The sequence below is a fragment of the Lampetra planeri genome, chromosome 7 (genome assembly GCF_965212315.1).
Source record: "Lampetra planeri chromosome 7, kcLamPlan1.2.h2, whole genome shotgun sequence".
Classification (NCBI taxonomy): Eukaryota; Metazoa; Chordata; class Hyperoartia; order Petromyzontiformes; family Petromyzontidae; genus Lampetra; species Lampetra planeri.
Genome location: NC_136113.1, coordinates 10739010 through 10764741, shown reverse-complemented (window position 1 = coordinate 10764741; position 25732 = coordinate 10739010). Strand labels below are relative to the sequence as shown.

General features: G+C 48.9%; 1 protein-coding gene across 5 annotated transcripts; it reads left to right on the top strand.

The window, feature by feature from the left end:
* On the top strand, positions 1-20518 carry LOC144719944 (uncharacterized). 5 transcript variants are annotated; one of them, XM_078596310.1, is made up of 8 exons: positions 1-309; positions 8157-8343; positions 9708-9736; positions 9943-10263; positions 10917-10983; positions 13435-13542; positions 14633-14716; positions 15834-20518. In XM_078596310.1, the coding sequence occupies exons 2-8, from the start codon at positions 8218-8220 to the stop codon at positions 17550-17552; spliced, it is 2454 nt and encodes an 817-aa protein (XP_078452436.1). In that variant the 5' UTR covers positions 1-309; positions 8157-8217; the 3' UTR covers positions 17553-20518. The 5 variants fall into 5 exon arrangements, with proteins under 5 accessions (XP_078452436.1, XP_078452438.1, XP_078452437.1 ...); XM_078596312.1 differs by lacking the exon at positions 1-309 and adding an exon at positions 331-416; XM_078596311.1 differs by lacking the exon at positions 1-309 and adding an exon at positions 4880-7801.
* Positions 20519-25732: the final 5214 nt, after the last annotated feature.

The window sequence follows — 25732 nt, the reverse complement described above, 5'->3', positions numbered from 1 at the left end:
TCACTGCGCTGAGCCGCTACAGTGGCGGCGTTGTCCGCCTCTCTCCTCTCCGTCGTCGTCGCTCTGAGCCCCCGCACTCGCCACGTTTCTTAACTCGCCACGTAGACTAGCAGCAGCAGCATAGTAACGACAACAACAACAAAGTTTGCTGCTGTGGTGGTGGTGGTTGTTTGTTGTGGAGCGAGCCGCGAAGAAGTGAAGTTGGCGGCGATGGTGGCGGCGGCGGCGGCGAAGTCGTTCGGAGTTTTTGTTTAAACTTCGAGGGCTGCTGCTGCGGTCACGAAGTGGAGGAGACGAAGAGGGAGGGAGGTGAGAGAGAGTGTTGGGGTGTGAGGAGGGAGGGGTGAGGAGTGTTTTGAGTTTCGTTTCGCGGATTAACGAGGACGGAGCCGCGAGAGGGAGAGACGCGGGACAAGGTGATGACTGCTCCACTCCCTCTACACATACACACACCACGTGTATCACTACACACACCACACGTGTATCACTACTACACACCACACGTGTATCACTACTACACACCACACGTGTATCACTACACACACACACCACACGTGTATCACTATTACACACCTACACACACGTGTATCACTACACATACACACACCACACGTGTATCACTACTACACACATACACCACACGTGTATTACTACTACACACATACACAAACCACGTGTATCACTACACACCTACACACACACGTGTATCACTATTACACACCACACGTGTAGCACTACTTCACACCACACGTGTATCTATACACACCTACACACACCACACGTGTATCACTACTACACACATACACCACACGTGTATCACTACTACACACATACACAAACCACGTGTATCACTACACACCTACACACACACGTGTATCACTATTACACACCACACGTGTAGCACTACTTCACACCACACGTGTATCTATACACACCTACACACACCACACGTGTATCACTACTACACACATACACCACACGTGTATTACTACTACACACATACACAAACCACGTGTATCACTACACACCTACACCACACGTGTATCACTATTACACACCACACGTGTAGCACTACTTCACACCACACGTGTATCTATACACACCTACACACACCACACGTGTAGCACTACTTCACACCACACGTGTATCTATACACACCTACACACACCACACGTGTATCACTACTACACACCACACGTGTATCACTACACACCTACACACACCACACGTGTATCACTACACACACACACACCACACGTGTATCACTATTACACACCACACGTGTATCACTACACACCTACACACACCACACGTGTATCACTACACACACACACCACACGTGTATCACTACACACACACACCACACGTGTATCACTACACACACACACACCACACGTGTATCACTATTACACACCACACGTGTATCACTACACACCTACACACACCACACGTGTATCACTACACACACACACCACACGTGTATCACTACACACACACACCACACGTGTATCACTACACACACACACACCACACGTGTATCACTATTACACACCACACGTGTATCACTACACACCTACACACACCATACGTGTATCACTACACACACACACACCACACGTGTATCACTATTACACACCACACGTGTATCACTACACACCTACACACACCACACGTGTATCACTACACACACACACCACACGTGTATCACTACACACACACACCACACGTGTATCACTACACACACACACCACACGTGTATCACTACTACACACACCACGTGTATCACTACACACCTATACACACGTGTATCACTACACACCTACACACACACCACATGTATCACTACACACCTATACACACGTGTATCACTACTACACACCTATACACACTACATGTATCACTACACACATGTACCATGCAAAAGTACACTATACCTGCATGTGTAGAGTACAGGCAGTGTACACGTTGTGTGTGTATGTGTAGAGTACAGGCAGTGTACACGTTGTGTATGCATGTGTAGAGTACAGGCAGTGTACACGTTGTGTATGCATGTGTAGAGTACAGGCAGTGTACACGTTGTGTGTATGTATGTGTAGAGTACATGCAGTGTACACGTTGTGTCTGCATGTGTAGAGTACATGCAGTGTACACGTTGTGTGTGTATGTGTAGAGTACATGCAGTGTACACGTTGTGTGTGCATGTGTAGAGTACAGGCAGTGTACACGTTGTGTATGCATGTGTAGAGTACAGGCAGTGTACACGTTGTGTATGCATGTGTAGAGTACAGGCAGTGTACACGTTGTGTGTATGTATGTGTAGAGTACATGCAGTGTACACGTTGTGTCTGCATGTGTAGAGTACATGCAGTGTACACGTTGTGTCTGCATGTGTAGAGTACAGGCAGTGTACACGTTGTGTGTATGTATGTGTAGAGTACATGCAGTGTACACGTTGTGTCTGCATGTGTAGAGTACATGCAGTGTACACGTTGTGTCTGCATGTGTAGAGTACAGGCAGTGTACACGTTGTGTATGTGTAGAGTACATGCAGTGTACACGTGTCTGCATGTGTAGAGTACAGGCAGTGTACACGTTGTGTATGTGTAGAGTACATGCAGTGTACACGTGTCTGCATGTGTAGAGTACAGGCAGTGTACACGTTGTGTATGCTGCATGTGTAGAGTACATGCAGTGTACACGTTGTGTGTATGTGTAGAGTACATGCAGTGTACACGTTGTGTATGCATGTGTAGAGTACATGCAGTGTACACGTTGTGTATGTGTAGAGTACAGGCAGTGTACACGTTGTGTGTGTATGTGTAGAGTACAGGCAGTGTACACGTTGTGTATGCATGTGTAGAGTACATGCAGTATACACGTTGTGTGTGCATGTGTAGAGTACAGGCAGTGTACACGTTGTGTGTTTTATGTGTAGAGTACAGGCAGTGTACACGTTGTGTATGCTGCATGTGTACACGTAAGAGTGTAAGAGCACACACGAGGTGCACAATGCATGCGGTATCCTGCATGCACTGACAAAGATCCCCCGTGTAGCCTAAAAGACTATTGGGGGCAAGTGCTGTGAGCGAGCACCACCACCGGCACAGACGGTACTACATGCACTGTACCCATGCACATGGTGGGAAGAAGCAGTTGTACACATCACCACGCTCTCGTGTGTGTGTTTCTGTGTCCACAGCTGGTGTGTGTACAGATGTGCACACACGCACATGCATGTAGCTATTACCACACACATTATTGGTTCTTTCGGTAAAGTCACGTAGAAGGGAAATAATAAAATAATATAAATATAAAACAATAAACATTCTCACGACGCAACACAAGCAATCATCAAGAAAATGTTCTTGCTGTGGATTTAACACCTGATGATGATTGCCTGTGTTGCAGTCGAAACATCGTGAGAATTTTTATTGTTTTATGTTTGTATTATTTTATTGTTTCCCTTCTACGTGACTTTACCGAAAGAACCAAGAATATGAATCCCTGCAGTCACGAAAGCTTTAAATCAAAAATATTACCACACACATAACATCACATGGTGTGTGTTGTGTGTAGTTAAGCAAGTTGTGTACACACACACACACACGTATGACTTGCTTGCAAACGATCCATAAACAGTCGTTATGCAGTGTGCAGTTACATGCCTGTGATGGATGAATAGAGTCCTGTATAGGAGTTAGAGTGCAGTAGTTTAGGGATGTTGCCTGGAGTGAAGGCGCAGTGGTTAAAACACGACGCAGTTTGCTTTTTGTGCAGATGTCTATGTTTTTTGTATTGGTTGCTGTCCTGTATTTGTTTTGCTGTTGTAATCTGAGCGACCCCAAGGATCACTCTTGCAAACGATGCTCCTAAAGTCCCGGTCTTAAGTTCTTTCACCTGGTTTAGCAAAATGAACCAAACACTACGACACCGCATTGTGAACCCGGCAGGTAACCCGAGTTCGATACTTTGGCACGGCTAACATCAGTGGCGAGTGATTTATGAACCCCCTTTCCTCCCTCTCCTTCACCTGATGAGCGTGGTGAAGTATGGTCGGTCACATATCCAGCAGTGGATTGACAGGCTGTCAAGTCTACAATGCGTGCATATCACGACACAGTACACATCTCGTACTAAACCTCTGTTTTACAATAATACAAATGTAAATGTTTATATATATACTACAAAGTTTACACTGCACACAATAGCATTTGGTGGATATGGGCTTGCCTCTTGACATCTGGCACCCAGCAGGACTTGTGCATGAACTGACCTGACACCGCTGATGATACTTTTTAAAGTTGAAACCAGCCCTACAGCGTGTTTGTCTGCTTTAAGCAGACGTTGCTGGGAAACACATTGGTCTGAGAGCCCCATAAACGACAAGGCTAAAGTGTAGTTGTATGTTTATGCGGAGTAGTTTGTACACTACTATAAATGTGTCTCTGCGATGACTAATGCACTGACTGGTTTCAGGATGCTCGTGGGATTATACCGGAGCGGTGACGTGGACTGCTATTAGGGTTTGACGTCGGGCCAGTATCTCAGTTACTGGCAGGGGATTCATGGTGGTAATTCAATGCTAATGTCTTCATAGAAAACACCGGACTAAAGATTCGAGTTTTAAACGGATGTTGCTGAGCACAGGCTAAAAAACAGCGACCAGCAACCAACAGCACTATTGAATCTTCTTGGTTCTGTCGGTAAAGTCACGTAGAAGGGAAATAATAAAATAATAAAAATAAAACATAATAAAATAATTCTCACGACGTTTCGGCCACAACTTAAGCAGCCGTCCTCATGTGAAGAACAGACAGCGTCTGAAGACGCTGTCTTTCCGAAAGACCTGTCTTTCCGACAGACCTGTTCTTCACCTGAGGACGGCTGCTTGCGTTGTGGCCGAAACGTCGTGAGAATTATTTTATTATGTTTTATTTTTATTATTTTATTATTTCCCTTCTACGTGACTTTACCGAAAGAACCAAGAAGATGAATCCCTGCTGTCACGAAAGCTTTAAATCGAAAAGCACTATTGAAGTTGTAATACAGTCGAAATGAGTGAATGCGTTCATTGAATTGACCGATGAATTGAATAGAGCTTGGGAAACGAGACAATGGGAGGGAATTCCAAAGAGGAAACGTGCGAGGGAAGAAGCAGAACGAGAAGTGTCTCGACCTGCAGCAGTGTGGTGGGTGATCGGTGTGCATGAGTTGGCACAGTGAGGGGCACAGCTGGTGCATCTGCAAGTCATCTCGGTCAACCCATGACACCTTGGTCTGTCCCGTGACGTGTCAGCGAGCCTTTGACACTTCACTTGGCCTCAAAGTGCACCTGGCCTGGCACAAGGGCCGTAGTGATGTCACCACCACTTAATGGCGAATGATGGCTGCTGTGGATGTTGTTGCATGAGACCGAGTGCTCAATATGGGTGGAGATGCAACAACGCCACACTCCGTCCATGTCCGTCCAGTGTGGAAAGCGATGCTATGCAGCCAGGATTTGGTCTCGTCAGTCATCCGCAAACCCATTCACTTTCCATTTCTATCGTGTCAGACTCATCGGGCAGTCATCAATGCTTCAAACAGCCATCATAATCATCATAGTCACGTTGTGAAGAATAATGTTATCCCATGCTTTAAAACAACCTTGTAGAAGCATATCCTTCTTTAAAGGTATGGGTGTATACAGAAACACAATGATCTTAAACTAACTTTAAACAAATATACTGTGCCACAAAAACACAATGAGTAAATATATTGTCTGATTTATCTGTCATGTATACTGCTCTATCAGAATCAAAAGCTTTATTTAACCTGGAGAAATCTGATAAGCGATAAGCTATGAAGGTCTTTTGACAGATGTCCATTGCTATATATTTTTTTACAATTTACAAAGGGAGCTGAGCCTTAAGTAGTTAGGGGGGCAGGGGGGTCTCAGCCCTCTCAACACTACATGGCTGCTTTAACAAGAACACCACACATGACAGTACTAACTTTGTTGTCATGATCGTAACAAAGTTAGTACTGTGCTGCAGTTGTTTTCAGACACCAGGAATTTGACTTGAGCAGTGAGCGAATCTGAATCGTTCCAACCAATACAATCCTTTATTTCAACCAAGTGAGAACCCAGAGGATAATTAGAGCAAAACATCATAACTTGATCTACAAGAGAACGTGCAATAATATAATAGTCCTTAGGATCTATTTAATATACAAATATAACAAAACAAAATGAGAGCAATTGAAAATGTCCTCTGAGCTGTCCTTTAACAGGGGGCAATGGAAAGTGGGCAGGGGGGAGCATTTGCCTTCCCAAATATTTGACAGGCCAAGACTTGTAAATTGTCCCATCAACGGCATTAATGAGTCCCATTTGAAATACTCAACGTGTGGCCCCAATGACTGTTGCCCCTACCAACCTCAGAATCATTCCCACAGGCCCAATAATGAGTATCTTCTTTGTTCCTCTCAGGTCTGCCTCGCAAAGGCAATCTGTAATTACAGTTATGCATCAATAAGAGTGTATAACCCAACACGCTTGACTCGACAGTGTTGTAGCCACTTGTGTAACGGTTCACGTGGCGGAAATAGCAAGTAATTATCGGATCATCTGCACGCCGCCAAGTTCTGCGCTACTAGAGCGAGTGCTGCTGTGCTGTCGCAGGGCATGTCTGGGGATGTTAGTTAATAAACCTTGATTTGGAATTCATTAACCTAGGGCTGGGGTGGTTGGGTATTGTACGTGGTTACACCGGGGGGTGCCTTGTGCCCTCTGTGTGCCGCTGCCGGCTAAGCCACACACATCGTGGCTGTGGAGAAGAGTGGGTATTGGATTGTTGGGGAGTCGGGGGTGGGGGGGGGGACTGCTGACACTGATTTTCCCAGTTCAATTGAACCCCCGAAAACCCCACGGGCAATGGGGGCACGTCACGTTCCGCTGTGTTTCGTTGCATTTAGGAACGTATAGACGAGGACTGAGTACGATGCGTACTGTTATTAATGGAGCACCAAAAGGTGATTAATAACTGTTAAGTTTTGCCTCGTAGAAAATATATTGGCTAGCAGTAAGATTTTTTAAAAAGAAACTGATGAAAATGAGACGAAAGGTGGGAGATAAGCGGATGGCTAAAACACACACGATCTCACGCTCACTAGAACGTCAGCACATGAATGCAAACATACTTATTTTTTTTTATAAAACAACCAGTGCCTTTAAATGCAGTGCCTGTAGAACATCCTCCACCAATACACTGTAAGACATTGAGGTTCCTCATCCCTTGGTCGAAACTGTAAACCTTTTGAGCAGTGGAAGAAACCACCCGAGCCATCTTGCACGGGTTGCCTTATTTTAATCACCCGGGTTTGCCCAGATGGGGTGTAAAGTTCACGAGAAGTTGACTTGTGGAATCTGTAGTCGTGTCTCTGTGCCAAAGGTCCTTTGACGTGTGCACAATTAGTGGGGCATTTGTGACCATACTACCGCAATCGCGCAGAGCAGAGCGCACCAGTCATCATCAGAACTCTAGACAGGCAGCCCGAAACTTAGACAGAACTTGCTTGTTGTAATTCCAGACTCATAACCAGATGCTTGGAAGGAATGGCCTTCTTGATCGTGGGATTTAATGCTCTTTTGTAAAGGTGGCGGGCATTGTGGCGTCTCTGAGTGACGTTTTTTTTACTGAGCGGAGTTTTTTTAATTTGCGGAGGTATTTACTTTCTTATCCTTGCTACGAAGATCACTGCATATATCAAAATATTGCGTTTCTAGGAATCGCTGACTTTAACGCAAGTGGAGAGTAAGGTAAGCTGTGGAGTTGTGCTTGCTGTTCACAAAAAATAAAAATGCTACTATTTTCATGTTCTGTAGTAGCACATTATATCAGAAGTTCGGCAAATACCCTGCAGTTAATCTCCTTTGCATGTTCTGTTTTATTCACAAAGGAATACAAATTTGAGGATAAATCTAAATCTGTTGACCGCGGTGACCGTTTGATGAAACTGGTTATTGGCAGGCCCAGTGAATTTGTGCGGATTTTGCGTATGCCTGGCTGGCTGGGAGCACGTCACGGGAAACTTATCATCGACCACACACTATTCCGGACGGATAATTGCTCAATGCGATTAATGTTACGAGTGCGCTTGTGCCCCGTGGGTAGGAACCACCGAATAACGCTGCCACCCACCGGGGGGCCACAGGAGCACTGGAGCGGACGGGCCATGGCTATGAATAGCGGTGTCGCGGCACGCAAGCCGTACAGGAAGGCGCCTCCCGAGCACCGCGAGTCGCGCCCGCCGGGAGCCAGGCACCTCGCTGAGCCCGCCATGACACGATATAAGTCAGAGGTAATCAAAGAGGTATCAGGGCAGATTCTGAGTTCAGTTCCGCAGACTGGTAATTTGTTGGGGAGGGAGGGCGTGGTGTCTGAGTTAGACAGCGGTGAGGGTACGACGACGTGGGAAAGGCAGTCTTCTTCAGGGGAGGACAGGGCGACCGGACGGAGGGGAGCCCGAGCGGGAGACCGAAGCTGGGGGCATATTTCAAGCAAGGATATGGCAGAATCGCATCTTGCCTCTGCACGGAAGCTGCTTGCAAACCGGAGAGCCAAGTCGGCTGACTTCAGAGACATTTCGAGCGCTACGACGTGCAGCGACAGCTCGTCCGATTGGAGTGCGGGAGCCAATACCAAGTCGGCAAAGCTTTACAGCCGGCAGCAAAAGTTGCACAAGCTGCAGAAGCAGATGGCTGGTTCAGACGCGGTCCTCTACAAGTCGTCCATCGGCGCTGGCTCGCAGATGCGACGGTCGAGGACGTTGCAGCCTCTAAAGTTTTCGGCGGTCGTAGATGAAATCTCATCGCAAGTTTTAAGTCCGGTGACACTGAACAGCTATGGCATACGCAGAGCTGCGAGGGAGGTGGTCGTAGAGGTGAGGAAAGCGTTAGGGGCGAGGGAGCGGGACGGGAAGCACGAAAGTGCGCAGGCGAGCGATCGGCAAGAGAGGCAAGACGGGCACGGGGTGCACGGCGCCGGCAAGGAAATGACGCACAGTTCACAAGCGACAAGCTCGCACGGTAGGAGGAAGTGTGCGGCCACCCCGCTCGGTCTTACGAAGGATAAGCTGGAGGGCATGGCCATCGCCAGTTCGTCGAGGCGTGAGTTCGCCCATCACTCGCCGCACGATGACACGCACACGGACACGGGTTCCCAGTGCAGCGAGGACATAGGCTGCAGCAGGAGCAGAAGCAGGGACAGGCGTCGCTGGGATGGCAGCCGCGCGGAGCAAGCGGCGCACACGCACGGGGGACGCAGCCAGGGCTGGGAGGGTGTGGGGACCGCTGATGCGGTGCGCCGAGAGGGAGCGAGTAGCGTTGAAAGCCCAAAGGTAATTTACGCCGAGGTGGTGCGGAAGGAGCGTGGCAGTGATGCGAAGAGAGCGCAGCAGACAAGAGCCTGCGAGGCTGCAGGAAGGGGGGATGGGGGGTGGCTTCAAGATGGTACCAACGTTTTCGGTGCAAGCTCTGTGGACCCACCGTTAACTCTGGGCCCGTCCAGGAACTTTCAACTCTTTCAGTCCAAAAAGGTATTGGACTAAATAGTTTTTTTACCCATATCGCTTATTGTTATTGCTGGTGTTTTGACCAGGACTGTGGGATTGTTCAGCGTTTGACATTGCAATAATGAATTGTTTTTGTGTTGCTTTCTGTGCAGGAGGTGCTTCCAGATTCTCATAAATCCAGGTACTCATTTACCTCCAGTTTCCACTAACAGCAAGTGTTTGCCGCACGCACTGTGCCACATGTTTGTTCAGCGGTGCACGCGCTGTTTTCACGAGTCAGGCTTGTTCAGCCGGCGCATGCACATCGTCACGTAGGCAGGACAGACATTCTTAGGAGAGAGCATGCATCACCCACCGCCTTCCCTGGCTGCTCTCGCGCCCCCACAGGCCACAGCACGAGGAGCACGTGAGCCTTCCGGTGCCTCACTCGGAGAGACCGGGCGACGGGCCACACCTCGCACAGAGCGCCGAACTCGGGAGGCCCGGAGAGTCGCATGGTCCAGAGAGGGCCGCTTTGCCGGGGCTGGGCCATCCGGGCCTGCCCGTCAGGGTCAGTCCCGACACCGCAGCAGTTTCGAGGGATGGGCTTGGCGGGGAGCAGACGGGGCCAAGGAGGGAGGCAGACAGACGGGCAGCACAGCCAGGCCTGGAGGCCGAGCTGGGTCAGGCATGGGAGGAGATCCGACGCCTCCAGGATATGTACGGCAGGTGTGTTGCACGGGCATTACAAGCACGCGTGTGGGCACGACACGCACCGATCCGTGCACAAAATCACAACGCTACAAAGTGCTATTAGCGAGCATCTTTTCAGACCAGGGCGGCACACAATGGGGAGGTATGGTAAGCACCATGCCCAGTCACCTAGATTTCCCCAGTGCTGATGTTTAACACATTGGTATCGGTGTATGAATGCAGGCAATGTTCGTGACATTGTTTTCCGCATATTGAGGCTTGCCTATTTTGATGTAACTGCTGTACAGAAATAAACTACTTGGTAATTTTACCGATAACGAATGTCTTAAGCCTCACATGTGTATGGGCAAGTGCTGTTAGTGACCGCCTACCACTAGCTGGGCTCAGTGCAAGAAGAGGCGCTGTAGTCGGCACAAAACATACCTGGCTGCTTTTGTCTCCCAATTATGATACTGACTACCTTACCGGGGATGATTTTGGGTTGAGGCCTCTGAGGATTGCCCAGACCAGATTTAGATTCCGATTGTCACTTGTGCCGTGTTCCGTGACCAAGGCTGGCGCTCAGGTTGCCATCATTGTAATGCAGTGCGTGAATCACTTCCGTCGTCATGTGAGGACCGACCGCACGCTCGTCCTCAAGAGGGTTGTGTTTTGTCCGTCTTTCTCAGAATGCAAAGCAGTTACTTGTTCTCCCAGAAGACTAACCAAGACCTGGAGGAAAAATTGCAAAAACTGGTGAGCTTCTCCTCTCTCCGTGTTCGTCAACTTGTATAAATGCACACACATGCACTAGGCTCTTGCTAAAAAGGGCATCATGTGTTATAAGGGGTGTCACAGTGGTGAGATGTTAACTACCTCGCCTGGTATACAGGAGGTCGTGGGTTCAATCCCAACCCTGATGCCTATTTGGAGTTTGCATGTTCTCCCCGTGGTCGAGTGGGTTTTTCTCCGGATCCTCCGATTTTTGCCTCCACATTGAGAACATGAGTCTTTAGCTGCTGTACATTTCCACGTGATACGCCTCTTTGTTAAGCTATCATTTATGGCCAAGTCGCTTAAAAAAGAGCTATACAGTATAGCGCAGTGGGCCTTACCTGGTAAAATTTAAAAAAATGTTTAGTTTAGTAACAAATAAACGAAACGTCATCTTCATTGTTACCATTCATGCATGCATTGATTGATAATGCTGCAATTAATATTTAACATGCATCTGTGCATCTCATCATGTCTGTTTCTTATGGGAGGTGCCACTAATTTCCTGATTTTACGGATGGTGTATTCACAAATGCATTTATAAATATTGTACAACTCCTAATGATAAAAAAAAAATCTTGTTAGCACGCTGCCAGCGCAGCAACAGACGGCGCCTCCCGCTCGTTGTGTGCCCACCTTAACGCACTGACAAGGGAACGGCAAATAAAGTTACGTGCGCAACAAGGGCAAGGCAAGTCGCTGCCTTGGCAGTTGAGCCCTCGCCATCCAATGTAAAGTGTCCCGATAGGACGGTGTGACCCATCAATTATTTAAAGCTGCCACTGTACACTTCATGGCAGAGTCATTCTTTTTTTATTTAGTTCCCCACGGTGATGAACAATCTGTGCCGTCTCTGCCTCTCTCCCCACCTCTGCTTCTCGGCAGGCTTCTCTCTGCTACAAGTGGTATAATGCAGCTGAGTGTTTTCTAACGTTCAACTTCACATTTCTCAAGCTATGCACCCCCACCCGCTTTTCCACCGCCAATCCCCCCCCTCCTCCTCCCCCTCCCCCGCCTATCCGCTCGCCCGGAGTGTCATGCGTGTACATTTGGACGCTCGAGCTGCAAGCTGCACTTTCACTCTGGGACGCTTTTGGTTTCCTTTTTAAATGGGCCACATCCTATGGGTGTTATTCCTGGTATATACGGAGGTAACGCCTGTAACGGGAGGCACATGACTGGAACGCGTATGCAGAGACGCAATTTGTCTGAGTAGAACAGCTTCCCAGCGACTCGCAGAACGCTCACGCTGAGGTGTTATATGTAAGAGAAAGCGAAGAGAGGAAGGTAATGTTACCCCTTGACTGCCCGATGTCACTCAATCCACCACCATGACTCTTGTTTCCCTACTGCAATATGCAGCAAGCTGACCAGGATCCTGTTGCAGCAAAAGACGGTTCAGGGGAATGGTTGGAATTTTTCCTTTTTTTCCCTTTGGACAAAAATGCACGCTTTTCCGGTTGAGCGAGTAGGGGTTGGGTTTAAGTTGGAGGACGTGTGCGCACCTTGTCGGGGAATGTTTCACACTCCCTGCCATCACATGTGTGACATCGTATTTGATAACTTGATGAAACGTTCACCACGCCCCCCATGCATGAGCTGAGCTGCGATCACGCTCCAGCATATGTGGGTTAAGTTGAATGGAGTACGAGCACAGCCAGAAAGCAGGTGCTCACCATGGCGCATGGCTTCCGACAGATGAAAGACCTCGCTTGAGATAAAAAAAATGCAACAACTATTATAATCGGTCTAATTCACGAACCTCCGTCATTCAAGGAAAATCTGTGGCTGAATCTGTCACTTGAATAATACGTTTTACAGTTACGTTATGTGACCGGCAAATTCTCCATTAACCCATGAGGTGTACTGCAGGTGCGCGCAATTTGTCGCTGGACAAGAATTCCCATTTGCATTGGCTTTGAGGGAGGAAGGCAACCCACAATAAGATGCGAGCACTGGTGACCTGAACCGCATGACATGAGACAAATTAAAATCAATGTGACCCGTGCTGCCCACGAGTGCACGTTCCATTTTGTTTCGGAGGCTCAATCGCAAATCCTCCCCTGACATGGACAGTGCGATGGTGAGGGGGGCTTGCCGTCCCGTGGCCTTAATCCCTGCAGCCGTTCGCACAGAACCACCCGCGGGCTTCGGGGCGACATCACAGCTGTGCTTTCACGAGGTCAGTGCCAGGGCTGTCTGGCTCACCAGCGAGTGCATACAATTATGCGAGTCAGAGCAGAGGGCTCCTGCCTGTGCCTGGCTTCCTTGCTCCTGCATCGTCCCCGCTTGGTCAACTGCTGCCATTACATTTCCGACGCTGCGTTGAACTCTTGTCACCACCTGGTTTCGGTCTTTGCTTGGGATGAGCACTGCCTGCCACCAGTCTTATAACTGCGTGCAACGTCTCGCCGGAAAATGTCCTGCTTTCAGGCTCAGGCGTTTGAGGAAGAGAAAACGAGCCTTAACGTGGAGATCGTGGCGCTCACGGGCAAGCTGATGGACGCCAAGACCACGATCAACAAGTTGGAGGAAGAAAACGTGGGCAATGCACAATGGTCACAGCCACTAAACAACCCCGGGCAATTTGAGTTTCCGCCGGACAGAAATGCTCTTAGCTATAGGTCATCCGGTCAACGGTAGAGCGAGCGGATCGCAATCAGAAGGTTGCGAGTTCAAATCCTGTTTGGGAGTTGACTTCGCCCTTCGTCCCATCGGGATTAATACATGAGTAAGTCAACAATGGTTGTCCTGTGGGAAGGCTTGTCCCTTTCATAGGAATGTGGAATTTCCACCACTCATTCAGGACTGTAGACTGGAGATGAGCACCGCCCCGGTGCTCACCATCTTGGTGGTTTGATTAAAATCAACATGTCTAACCGGATTGACCTTGGTTTCCAATTGTTATGCCGTTTTCATTGTACATTGTTATTTTTTGTAATTGTCGATTCAGATCCATTCTTGCATTCATGGTACAGGTATTGAATTGTGCAGCGGAGAATTGAGAAACAATACAAAACAAGTAGGGGCAGGGTTGGGGGGAGAACCAAGACAAAAAAGGATTCTTTATTTGAATCACGACTCTCAACTGTGTATTCATCGAATCAAGATGCATGGCGGTGAATCATTACATACCTAGCTATTCCATTTGTTCCTACACTGTCTCCACATTGCGATTTTCATAGCTCTGAATGTGAGCGCCACAGTGGTGAGATGTTAACTCTCTCACCTGGTATATAGGAGGTCATGTGTTCGATCCCGGCCCTGACGCCTGTATATTTGGAGTTTGCATGTTCTCTCCATGGACGCGTGGATTTTTCTCCGGGTCCTCCGTTTTTTTCCCTCTACATTTAGAAACATGCGTTTTAGAGTATTTGGCTGCTATAAATTTCCACGTGATAAGCCACTTCGTTGAGCTATCATTTCTGAAAAAGAGCTATTTAGCTCCTGGTAAAATAAAAAGTTAAAACAAAATTTACGTGCAAAATGAATATCTGAAACCGGATAGACGGGAGATGGAATTTATCGTCTCGTAAACTGTAGCGAAGAGCCACAAGTGTTAGCCCTGAACACAGGCCAGCACAGGGGTCGCAGCACGTTTATCCGACGTCGCATTGCGTTCCCGTTTCAGGAGCGCTTCAGGAAGGACTGTAACCTGGCCGTTCACCTCCTGCAGTGCAACAAGTCTCACTTCAGGAACCATAAGTACTCTGAGGTGACCACCACCGCAGCTGACGCCGGAAATAACGCTCGCATTTATTTCGTGAAACATAAAAGCAATGCTAATTTAAGGAAATGCACGTTAATATTAACGTTGTTATATATATTTACAAGCGTGTGTTTTAACATCCAAACGCACTTATGTAGTATTTCTTTGTTGAGACACAAATGATAAGTAAAATTATCCTAAAAGGTGTTAAATGTATATAAATGCCCCACAGCATGTGTCCCAAGGTATTGTATTGTGTATATATGTGTATATATGATTAATATTTTAAGTAATGTACAATTTTAGCAAATTATCATTAGACCTCCTTTGCCAGTACCAAAATATAATAATAGGGTTTTTCCCTTTTTTTTGGGAACAAAACTGAAACCTTTTTACAAGGATCCATGTATGCATTAACCACAATACTTGCAGTCAAATGCAAACAAAAACACACTATGATAGTTTGATAGTGCATCGTCTTTGAGCTGTACGCCTTTTGGTGTCCTCTGGTCGAGCACCAATTGGGTCGAGGCTCAAAAGAAAGCCGTTCCTTGGTGTGGACCAATCAGTTTCAAGGACAATGCATATATTATCATAGTATGTTTTTGTTTGCATTTAACTGCAAGTATTGTGGTTAATGCAGACATGAATTCTCGTAAAAAGGTTTCGGTTTTGTTGCCAGAAAAAAGGGGAAAACCCCTATTATTTTAGCAAATTACTTTTGTAGGAAGGTCAGACTTTAAGCCTCTTAAAGCATTCGCCGAATTCGAGCTGCTCTGCCCATCCTGCGTGCACCTTTTTGTCCTTGGTGATTTTTTTATTCCACCACATTTTATTATAAATCTGGGAAACGATTACGAGCAAAGAACTAATGTGACTGCCGCTTGAGTGCGTGGCACACGTTCAGCTGCAGGTGTCATGTAATTGTCCCGTTAGGCCGTTTTAATAGCTGGGGTAATGTAGTAGGTATGGTTGGGTATGGTGCAAAACACAAAACACGCCTTGTGCCTTTGTTTCCCCCAACTGTGATATTGACCTTGGCTATGAATTGCCACAATATTAATGAAAATGATGTTCAATATTGCCTGTGCTTAACGGTGACGATGCCCGCGCACACGCACAGCTGCCCCAGGAGCTGCAGGAGCTGGTGAGCAAGCACATGGGCGGGGAGGTTGGCGACGCTGCCAGGGCCTCGCCGTCCCACGGTCCCCCGTCGTCCGCTCACCCCAAGGACTCGGTCCCTACGAGCGTGATCGTACGCGTCCTTGAGAAGCCCGAGCCGCTCGGCCTGCAGTCGGCGAGCTCGCGCAGCGCCCCGCGGCCCCTGGCGGGCGACACCTTCGTCCACGTGGACATGAGCGCGGAGCATTACGAGCAGGACGAGGGCGACGACGCGGAGAACGGCACAGCCGCCGCCGTCGCGGACATGGTTTACGACGACGCGAGCGACACGTGGGTGCACAAGGGGTCGTCGTCGTCGTCGGCCAGCGGCAGCGCGTGCAGCCGCCAAAGCAGCGTGGACGGCGCTGGCGCCCCGCGGGACAACGGCTGCGAGAGGAGCGCGCCGTCCCTTCGTCGGCTCTCCCCGTACCCGACGCCGGCGCCCGCCGGCGCGCACGCCACGCCGCCATCGCTGCCGCCTTCCAGCACGTACGGCGGGCGCCGCGCGTTGGTGGAGTTCTCCGGCGACGATCACGTGAGGATCCCCAAGAACAGCCCACTCCCCAACTGTACGTACGCCACGCGGCAGGCCATCTCCCTTGGCATGGCCACCAAGGAGGACGCCGCGGCTGTCGGAAAAGCGGTGCCGCCGCCGCCGCCGGGCTCGCGTGCGGAGGGAAGTCGCTCGCCCCAAGGCCCCATCCAAAACAGCGCCGGGCACAACATTGTCGTCCCCGCAGAGCTCGATCACGGCTACGGCAAGACACGTGACGGTGTTCATCCTTGCATGGGCAGCCCCGGCGCGCATGAGCAACACTCGCGCCTTCCACCGCTGCCTCATCGTAGCCCACGCACCAGTGCGGAGCAGGATCTGATGCACTTGGCGCAAGGTGGAGGGGAGCGGCAGGGTCTGTATTACGAGCCTCCCACGTCGACGCCATATCCGGGGACGGTGGCATGGCTCGGTGGGCAGGGGCAACCGTGCGACAACGCTTGCTCAGACACGCACGACCGGCAGAGCTTCTGCAACTGGGAGACGGAGATGCTGGGCAGCTGGCGCCGCATGTTCGTGGACAAAGTGGCGCCAGACTCGGACAAGGAGATCTCCAGCCGCACTTCTTTCGACAGCGAGTCCGTGCAGCTGCTGTCCGAAGTTTTGGGTCAGAAGCGTGCGGGGGACGACGGGGGCAATGGCGAGTGCCGGGGGGCGGTCATGCGTCGCACCAGCGGGCCATACCACTCGGACGGGGAGGAGTCGTACACGGCGAGTCTGTCCGAGTCGCTTTTTTCGGGCCACGCGAGTCAGGATTCTGGCCCCGACACCGACCGCGTGGAGAGGAAGGCGGAGGAGCGGTGCGTGGGCGAGCGATCTGCGGAACGGGAGAAATCGGCCTGGCTCAGGGACGAGAGCGCCGTGGTCAGTCGCATGCAAGGACGCGCGCACGGGCTCGGTGCCTCCGACAAGCCAGGAGAGACGGTGCACAGTGTGGAGGAGGTGCGTGGAGGACAGGGCCATCTACTGAGCAGTGAGCTGGGGGACTTGCCTCCACCCAGGGCTCAAAAGACCCACAAACGCATGGGTGTGCATCACAACCTGCGCAGGAAAAACAGTTTCACCAAAGCACAGGAGGACGGAAGCATTCTGGACTTGGCAGCAGGCGAGGGAGCGCACGTGTTGTGATGTCGCATTTGTTCACACGTCAATGGTTGTTGGTTAGCGATGGCACTTGCCGATGAATTTCTTGGATCACGTGCCATTCGCTTAGTCGTCATTTAGTCACTGCCAGATTCAAACTGATTGTGAAATTGTATCAAACGGATGGCGTGTGAAATGTGCAAGAGTTGGTTTAATGATCTTTTTTTAAGTTAGCAAGAGGACTGTAGATTAAAAGCCACTGGCAACCAATGATGGGATGTTTCCTGTTTGGCTCATCAGTCCCGCTTAGGTGTGAACAATGTAAGGGATCTGTTTTGGTGTCACCACGATTGTTATCAGCGCAGCGCTAACACCGATCACACGTCTGCCAAACAGACCCTGAGACAACAGGCCCCACTCCTGCTTCTTCAGTTCTAACTTTCCTTATCGATCAACATCCGCAATAGGCAATGTTTTTTTAAATTACGAAAAATGGACGAAATTGATATTAACAGGATCCTGGACTGTTTTAGATGGCGAGGCCTTGGCATGTGAGGGTTTCCTAGCTGTAGAGTCTTTGGATTTAAAAAAGTCCCCTGTCTTCTCACGCCCTCTCACGGCTCATGGGTGCACGGGAAACTGCCAATGACGCGGTCTCTTTATATTTCAATTCAATAGACGTCATTGGAGCTGTTTGTTCGTTATCGGCTAGGTCAGAGGAGCAGTAATGCCGGAGACTTCAATCTGCAAGGGGGTACACGACCTCGAGTTTTAAATTGACTTTAAAATGTCAAGAAAACATGGCATGCTCTGAACAGGAGCAATGTCTAACTAGCTTTACCTGCCTATGTGTTAGAATGTTACTTATCGTTTATTCTTTGTGTCGTCATGCTTATCACTTTATTTGATTGTACTGTACTGTTAGCAAATTGTAGTGAGGCGGCACAGGAGACGGTTAATGAGATTCCACGGCGAGCTTCAACACTAGAAATGTTTGTCTTTTATATAACAAAAAAATGACACAGTACTCTATATTTGTATTCTTCGTATCGTGCTGCAATAATTACGGATGAAACTATTTTAATCATGAACTAATATTTTTTCCCTGATGTATACTTGCTAGTCTTGGTGCTGTCGCTTCGACTTATGGACTTAAAATATGCTGTTTACATGACTAAACACACAGGACCAATACAGCTGACAGTTGAGTTTCAAAGATAAAATAACAGTGTTGGCGCCATGCCTGGCTGGATGTGACATGCCGATGCAGTATAGTCACTTTCTATCTTACGGAAAGCGCTAAATTCGTCTTTTAGCCGCACCACTTTGCTTTCGCCTACAGTGGCACCTCTGATTTTGGTGGGAGATGGTGTTGTAAACGGCCGGGTTTCAAAACCCCTGCTCTCTACAACAGTTGCTGCAGAAAAGACGTTTTCTACTTCACTTATAGAGCTGCTTCTGTACACGAGGATTACACTTGAAACGTACGTGCATGATGCAAACGTCAAGTGTAAGGTGAGCTGCAAAAACAACTGCGTTGACTTGTGCAGTACATAACACCATGGCCTTGAGGGGATCTCCTTTTACTTAATGGACACGTGCTTTAGCAGTGGGAAATTAACGTCGTTATAAAAAAAACTAGAAAACGTCTCCAGCAACGTCCGCTTTCCACGATATGCAGCCGAGACTACCCGAATGTTTTGCTGGTGCAGGTATTTTCTAGCTATACCATATTTGGGATGAACAAGTAAACTTGTAAGTTTATTTATTCCAAATACATTTTAAATGTAAATGTTAAACTGACAACTTTTATTCCTGATCCGGTAAGCGCCAATTCCAATTGAGAACAGGACTCTGGTTTTTAAGGGGGACTTGTGTTTAAATACATATGGGAAAACAAAATATCTTGGACAACAAAAGGATGTTTTTGTCCCAAAAGTCAGGCGGCTGACATGGCGGAACCAGCAAGGCACAAGCGTTGACGTTACAGCGGTGTATGTTTTCTCTGAGCCTGCATCGCTGTCAGTGGTGGTGGTGAAACTCTTTAGGGAGGTTTTTACCGTTGCCTTCATTGCAGTGACCCAATGTTTCATGTTTGCCAGGTTATTGCTCGGAACCCAAATGGGAAGTCGCGAGGATGGAGCCATTCTTCCGAACACGCGAATGCATGCCGTTGCGGCAACTGCTGCTGCTGCCCACCCTTTTTTTGTGCGGTCGGTGGCTGGTTGGGCGGTTTGTGGCAGTGTGTCGCTCTGCCTTGCAGTGTGTCACTCTGCCTTGCAGTGTGTCGCTCTGCCTTGCAGTGTCGCTGCCAGGCCGTGTCCTCGTCAGAATCTATGCACCCGGCGTGGCAACCGGACTCACGGAGCCTGCTCTCGATACTGGCTGTGGGCGCAGCTGGTGCTGAAGACTGTACCTTGCAGTCGACTGCACAGCCACATGCAACGTTGGGCCAACGTTGGAATTTGGTTGGAACTGTTGGAACAACATTGACCCAACGATCCATGTTTACTCCATTTCCTCGATACATTTCGTCGATACATTTCGTCATAGTCATTATTAGTTAGTCGGTGTGTGTGTGTTCATTTTATTCTCCTACGAACCAACGTGTATACTCGGAGACCTTGTTGGCGTGACTGAAATGTCCTTTGGATTTTTTTAGAAATTTTGTTTATCGTACATTCATTGTCTTTCCATTAACACAGCAAAATCAACGGGCCTTGACTTATGAAATGCACCACCAGGGAGTATTCGCAAAGTAGACCGTGTTGTGCCCGTGCCGGTTGAATCGACTTGAAGTGTAATGTGCGAGTGTGGCCGCCAACCCTCCTCACGGCGCCTCGGCTCTCCCCCGCGCGTGCTATTCAGGGACACTTGTAAACGCAGTATTTATTTTTGTCCATGAAAATGTAGTAGGGGTGTTCTGGGTGCAAGCCTAATCCGGACAATCAGGGCGGCCTCTCTTTGCCTGCACTTGCTGAAACGCAATAATAAAGTATTTGATCTTCCTGCGTCCGTGAGCCTTGTCCGGTTTGTGTACAGGTTATTGTTACACGGCCTCAATGCACTCTTCCCCCTCACGCTTCCATCTTGCCATCTCCCTTGTACCATTTATTTAGCAAATGCTTTTACACGTGACTTTTACACAGTGCCATGATCCCTACCCATCACTTTCAACTACACTTAATCTACATTCACAACAATTCATGTGAGAATGCACATTGTTGCATTTTAGATATTCTTGGGTCTTTTGGTGAAGTCACGTAGATAGGATCAAATAAAATAACAAAAAAAACTACGACGTTTCGATCGCAACACAAGCAATCGTCATCAGGAGAAAAAATGGTGGGGAAGCAGTTGAGGCAGGATGTTTTAAAGGTTTGAAATGGGTGTAGCCCAACGGTCATAAACGAAGTGGGCGGGGCTAGTGATGTTAAAGGAAGAAATTAGCATGTAAATGTAAAATCGGAGAGCTACCTCCACGACGACGAAGCTACGGAGGTGGCCATTGTATTGTGGGAGATTAGCATGTCAATGTAAGATCGCAGATTCACCGCCACATCGAGGACATGAGCGACGGTGGCTGTGTTAGTGTGAGACATTTAACCTGTTCATGTAAAACCAGAGAGTTGAAAATAACTACTAACATCGGAAGGTAGTATGGAAACATCACAGCCAGTTATGACTAATAATGTCCTTCCAATGATTGCTCAGTTTGTACCCATCTTCTCTGTTGAAATTGTGTCTGTGTATATATATCTGGATGGCTTCATGAACAAATCTTTGTTGATAGCCAGTAGGCTTGCAAAGTACCTTTATCTTAGAGAAATCAATTTCGTGTGAGCCCATCGCATTAAAACAATTAGCAGCCACGGCCGAGGTATTGGTCCTACCGTGTTTCAGATTTGCCTTATGTTCACGAACATGGTCCGAGACATGTTGCTTAGTTTCCCCAATGTAACTACTGCCGCAGACAGCTTAGTTTGTAGACGCCGGGGTATTGCATGTCAAGGAACACATCCTTCACAGATGGGATCAGATCACGAATTTTATGTATTGTGTTCAATCTAACCTGCATCTTGTGTTTACTCATGATTTTGGAAATATCTTTCGTGACCCCTGCTATGTCTGGCAAGGTGATGGTTTTGATTGGGTCCTCAGATGGTTCTTTCCCAACGGTTGGGGTGATAGCTTTACGGATTGTGTGGTTTGAATATCCATTCATCTTGAGAGCTTGGTGTCCGTCTTCCAGTTCACTGGCTAGGTAATGACGGTCGGAAATACATCGAGCTCTATGGTGTAGAGTTTTGATTCTTCTGGGATGGATGGTGGTGGGAGTCAGGTTTTAGGTAGGCATCCGTATGGGTGGCTTTCCTGTAAACAGTGTCCCATTGAGCCATCTGGTCTCTTTTCAATTAAACATCCAAGAATGGTAAATTGCCATCCTTTTCCACCTCCATGGTGAATTTGATGGCTGGGTGTATGGAATTGATGTGGTTGAAGAATTGATTCAGAGCTGGTCGGCCATGTGGCCAGATGACGAACGTGTCATCTACGTACCTCTTCCACAAGGACAGATGTAGAGTGGATGCCTGGATGTCATCTGTCTCAAAATTTTCCATGAAAACATTGGCTACAACTGGAGATAAGGGAGAACCCATTGGGGTACTTTCAACTTGTTTGTAGAATGTTCCATTCCAGGTGAAGTAAGTGTTGGTGAGGCAGTGTTTCACCAGGGCCGGTACATCAGCATTCAGTCCTCGTTGGACCAAATCTTCAACGGCTGCAATGGTGTCCAATACAGGAACTTTGGTAAACAAAGAGGCCACATCGAAACTAACGAGCAAATCACCTGGAGATAGTGAGATATCCTTAATTAACAATACCAAGTGACCTGAGTTGAGTACAGCTGAGGTAGTCTTACCAGAGAATGGTTGTAAGGTCTCAGACAGAAATTGGGCCAGTTTGTAGGTGGGTGAGTCAATGGTGGAGACGATAGGACGAAAAGGTGTCCCTTCTTTATGGATGTTTGGTAAGCCATACAATTTGGGTGGTCTAGCAGCAAAGGGTTTTAAGGAAAACCGCTTGGTTGGTTCGACCAGAGATGTCGAATCAGTGATGATATTGTTGGTTTTCGTAACGAGGCAGTTGGTAGGATCATTAATTAGATGAATTTTGTTATTGTTTGTGGTTTTGTCCATGATGACTGTGGCATTGCCCTTGTCGGCTGAGAGGATAACGATGTCATCTCTCTTTTTTAGTTGAGAAAGCTCAAAGCGCTCATCTTTACTGATGTTGCTAAAAGGTGTCTTAGCGTTTTTGACGATTGCAGCGATTTCCGATCTTGCCACGTCTGCAGTAATGTGTCCCAAAACCTTAAGGGCTGCGACGACCAGGGCAATGATATCATCAACTTGGATGTACTTTTTCAATATTGTGATAATTCACCTTTTTTTTTTTAAAGCCGGCGCGATTGCTAAATTACAACGCTTTGCTGCCACTGTTGTCTGCCAGCCGAGTTGCCCTTGACAAAGCTGTACAGTTCAAGGGGCTATCCTTGGGCAGTAAACTTCTGACTTCCCATCCTATTCCTCTGACTCCGTCACCATCACACCCACTGCATCAGTCCTTTTCCCCGACACTTTTTCTCATCACTCCATCCTCTCCATATCACTCGTGCCCACTTCATCCCTCCTCTTCTCATTGCTGCCCTAGCCTACCCTTGTGGGGGCCGTTGGCCCCCGGGGTCCCTCCCGCCTGCATCACCTATTCCGTTTACGTTACCGCACCTCCCTATTACCCGCTACGGTTTCGCCGGCATTCGAACGCGACGCCCCTACTGTTACAGCCTCGCGCCGCGCTCCCACGCTGCGAGCATACGTGCGCACAGCATCATCAATCAAACGCCACACTCCCCCTCTTTACACCGCTACGTACAGCTCTCGCACACTGCGAGCGTGTGCCCGTCTATAGCCCTGTGCGGCACTCGCCTCCACGTCGAATAACCACGTTACCAATGCGCATCCGTATCCGACACGTAACGAACGCATGCGCACTCACGCACACAGCTCTCCGCGGCACTCACTCACCACCGAACACTCGCGTTATGATCGCGCACCTGTATCACACACGGAGTGAACACACGCGACACCCACTCTCGCACCGCTCTGCGCAGCGCTCCCCCGAGGCGAGCCGCAGCACTACAGAACCACTGTGTACACACGCTCACCCACGCGCTCAGCTCCGCGCAGCGCTCACTCACGTGGCGAACCACTGTGTACACACGCGCACCCGCGCGCTCAGCTCCGCGCAGCGCTCACTCACGTGGCGAACCACTGTGTACACCCGCGCACCCACACGCTCACACTGCTCGACAAGATCACGCGAGGCCACGCTTCGCTATTAATGATTTATTATCTGCTACCTGGTAATTGATGTTTGATCAGTATGAGTCGACGAGGCCGGCCTATTCTACCACCCCTGAATCTATTCTCTATTTATCGGTTTTGATTTCAATTCACCTTCGTACTCACTGTTAGGTGCTCACGGCGGTCCGTTGATCTCCTCCTCGCAGCGTACCGCGGTGCGTCTCACGGACGTCCGGGTCGTTGGGCTGGAGCTTGTGGTGTCGCCTGGTGCTGGAGTGAGCGCGATCTCTCCTTTGCCCCCCCTTTTTATCCTCCCTACATCAAAGGCTCCAAGCGGGATGGTGGCCCACAGCTTTTCCTTAACAATGGGCTCGCGCCCTCTAGCACGCGCACCGCGGTTCCGGGCGCCTGTGATATGCTAATCAATGTGCGGCGTTGCGCAGCGCGAATTCCAATCAATCCCTTTCTCACGCAGGCCCCCATTATTGAAGTTCATGCGGCGGTGTCCATCACAAAGGCCCGTCGTGGGAATCTGTGCACGGCTCCCCGCGCGCCTCCCCTCTCCCGATCTATTCATACCTTCAGCTTAATCATTTACCCTCCCCAACAATTGTGCCTGCGCGCTCAAGCGCAACCATCCCAACCTTCCGTGACTATGCGAGAGCCGCCGCATTCCTGCTAATTATGCCGTCCCGTCCCTGCTTGCCTCGTCGACACGTGGGGATGGGTGTGGGGGGTGCGCCTCAACCGCGGTGGCCGAATGCCCCTCGCCGCAACCATACCATCTTAAGGTCGGTCGCAGCGCCGCGGTGCAACGTAGCGTCGGGGGAGGTCATCCAACTCCCTGATCGCCGGAAACCATGAGAGTTAATCCCGATAAGGGTTTCTCGGATAAAAACCGGTCGATCAGGTGTCCTCCCCTTCCAGCTCTATGGGGGGGGGGGGGGAAATGCATGCGGGTGTGTTCATGTGAGGTGAGGTGAGGGGGACGAGGGGTCGGCTCCGTCCCTTGGTGGTGGCGAGGTCGGGGATGGGGCGCCTGCTGAACGGCTTCGTGGCGGCGGCATCACACCCTCAACAAGAACCAATCGGCATGGATAGATTATCTAAATGCAAACCGCATCTCAAGGCACTACCGCATCAACAACGAGCTACACACCCAGGAAATATGGAACGTTGGGCCAACATTGATCTAATGGTTCCAACCACATGCCATCGGCCCAACGTGCGTTTACAGCGTATACCATTACTATTACCCTTCCATCACGCCCACCCAATTGCTGCGATCCTTATAAGACCTTCCCCTATCACCCAATCACTTCATCTATTCCCCATCACCTTGCCTCTCATGGTGCTGCATCAATTCAGTGCTGACATGTGGCCAAGAACAATTAACTCTTTCTTCAGTCGAGTGACTAAGAACACTAAACATCTGATCTGGGCCTATGAACATGTTCTGGCCTCATGCTTCATACTTACGACTGATTTCGCTGCTGCACAAATATACACGCGCACAGGTGATTTGGATTGGAGGGAAATCGTTAATACAGTAAGCGGTTTGCAAATGTTTGTGTTTTTTTGCTTATGTAAACCTACATGTTTCAGATATCCGGCATACTATGGGTATATTTGTTTATGCACAGCTGGTGGTCGAGACTAATGACAGTGGCATCTAAACAAGGGAATGCCCAAGAGGATGCAACCGTGGATATAGAACGACGAAATTAACTCGTTAGAGGGTTTGCTACATTGAGGTCGCCAGCAGTAGACTTTACTGTAATTCATTAACGAATTTAATTGTATGGTGATTACACAACATCCAAGTACCGTTTTTTTTTATTTTGACACCGAACTCAA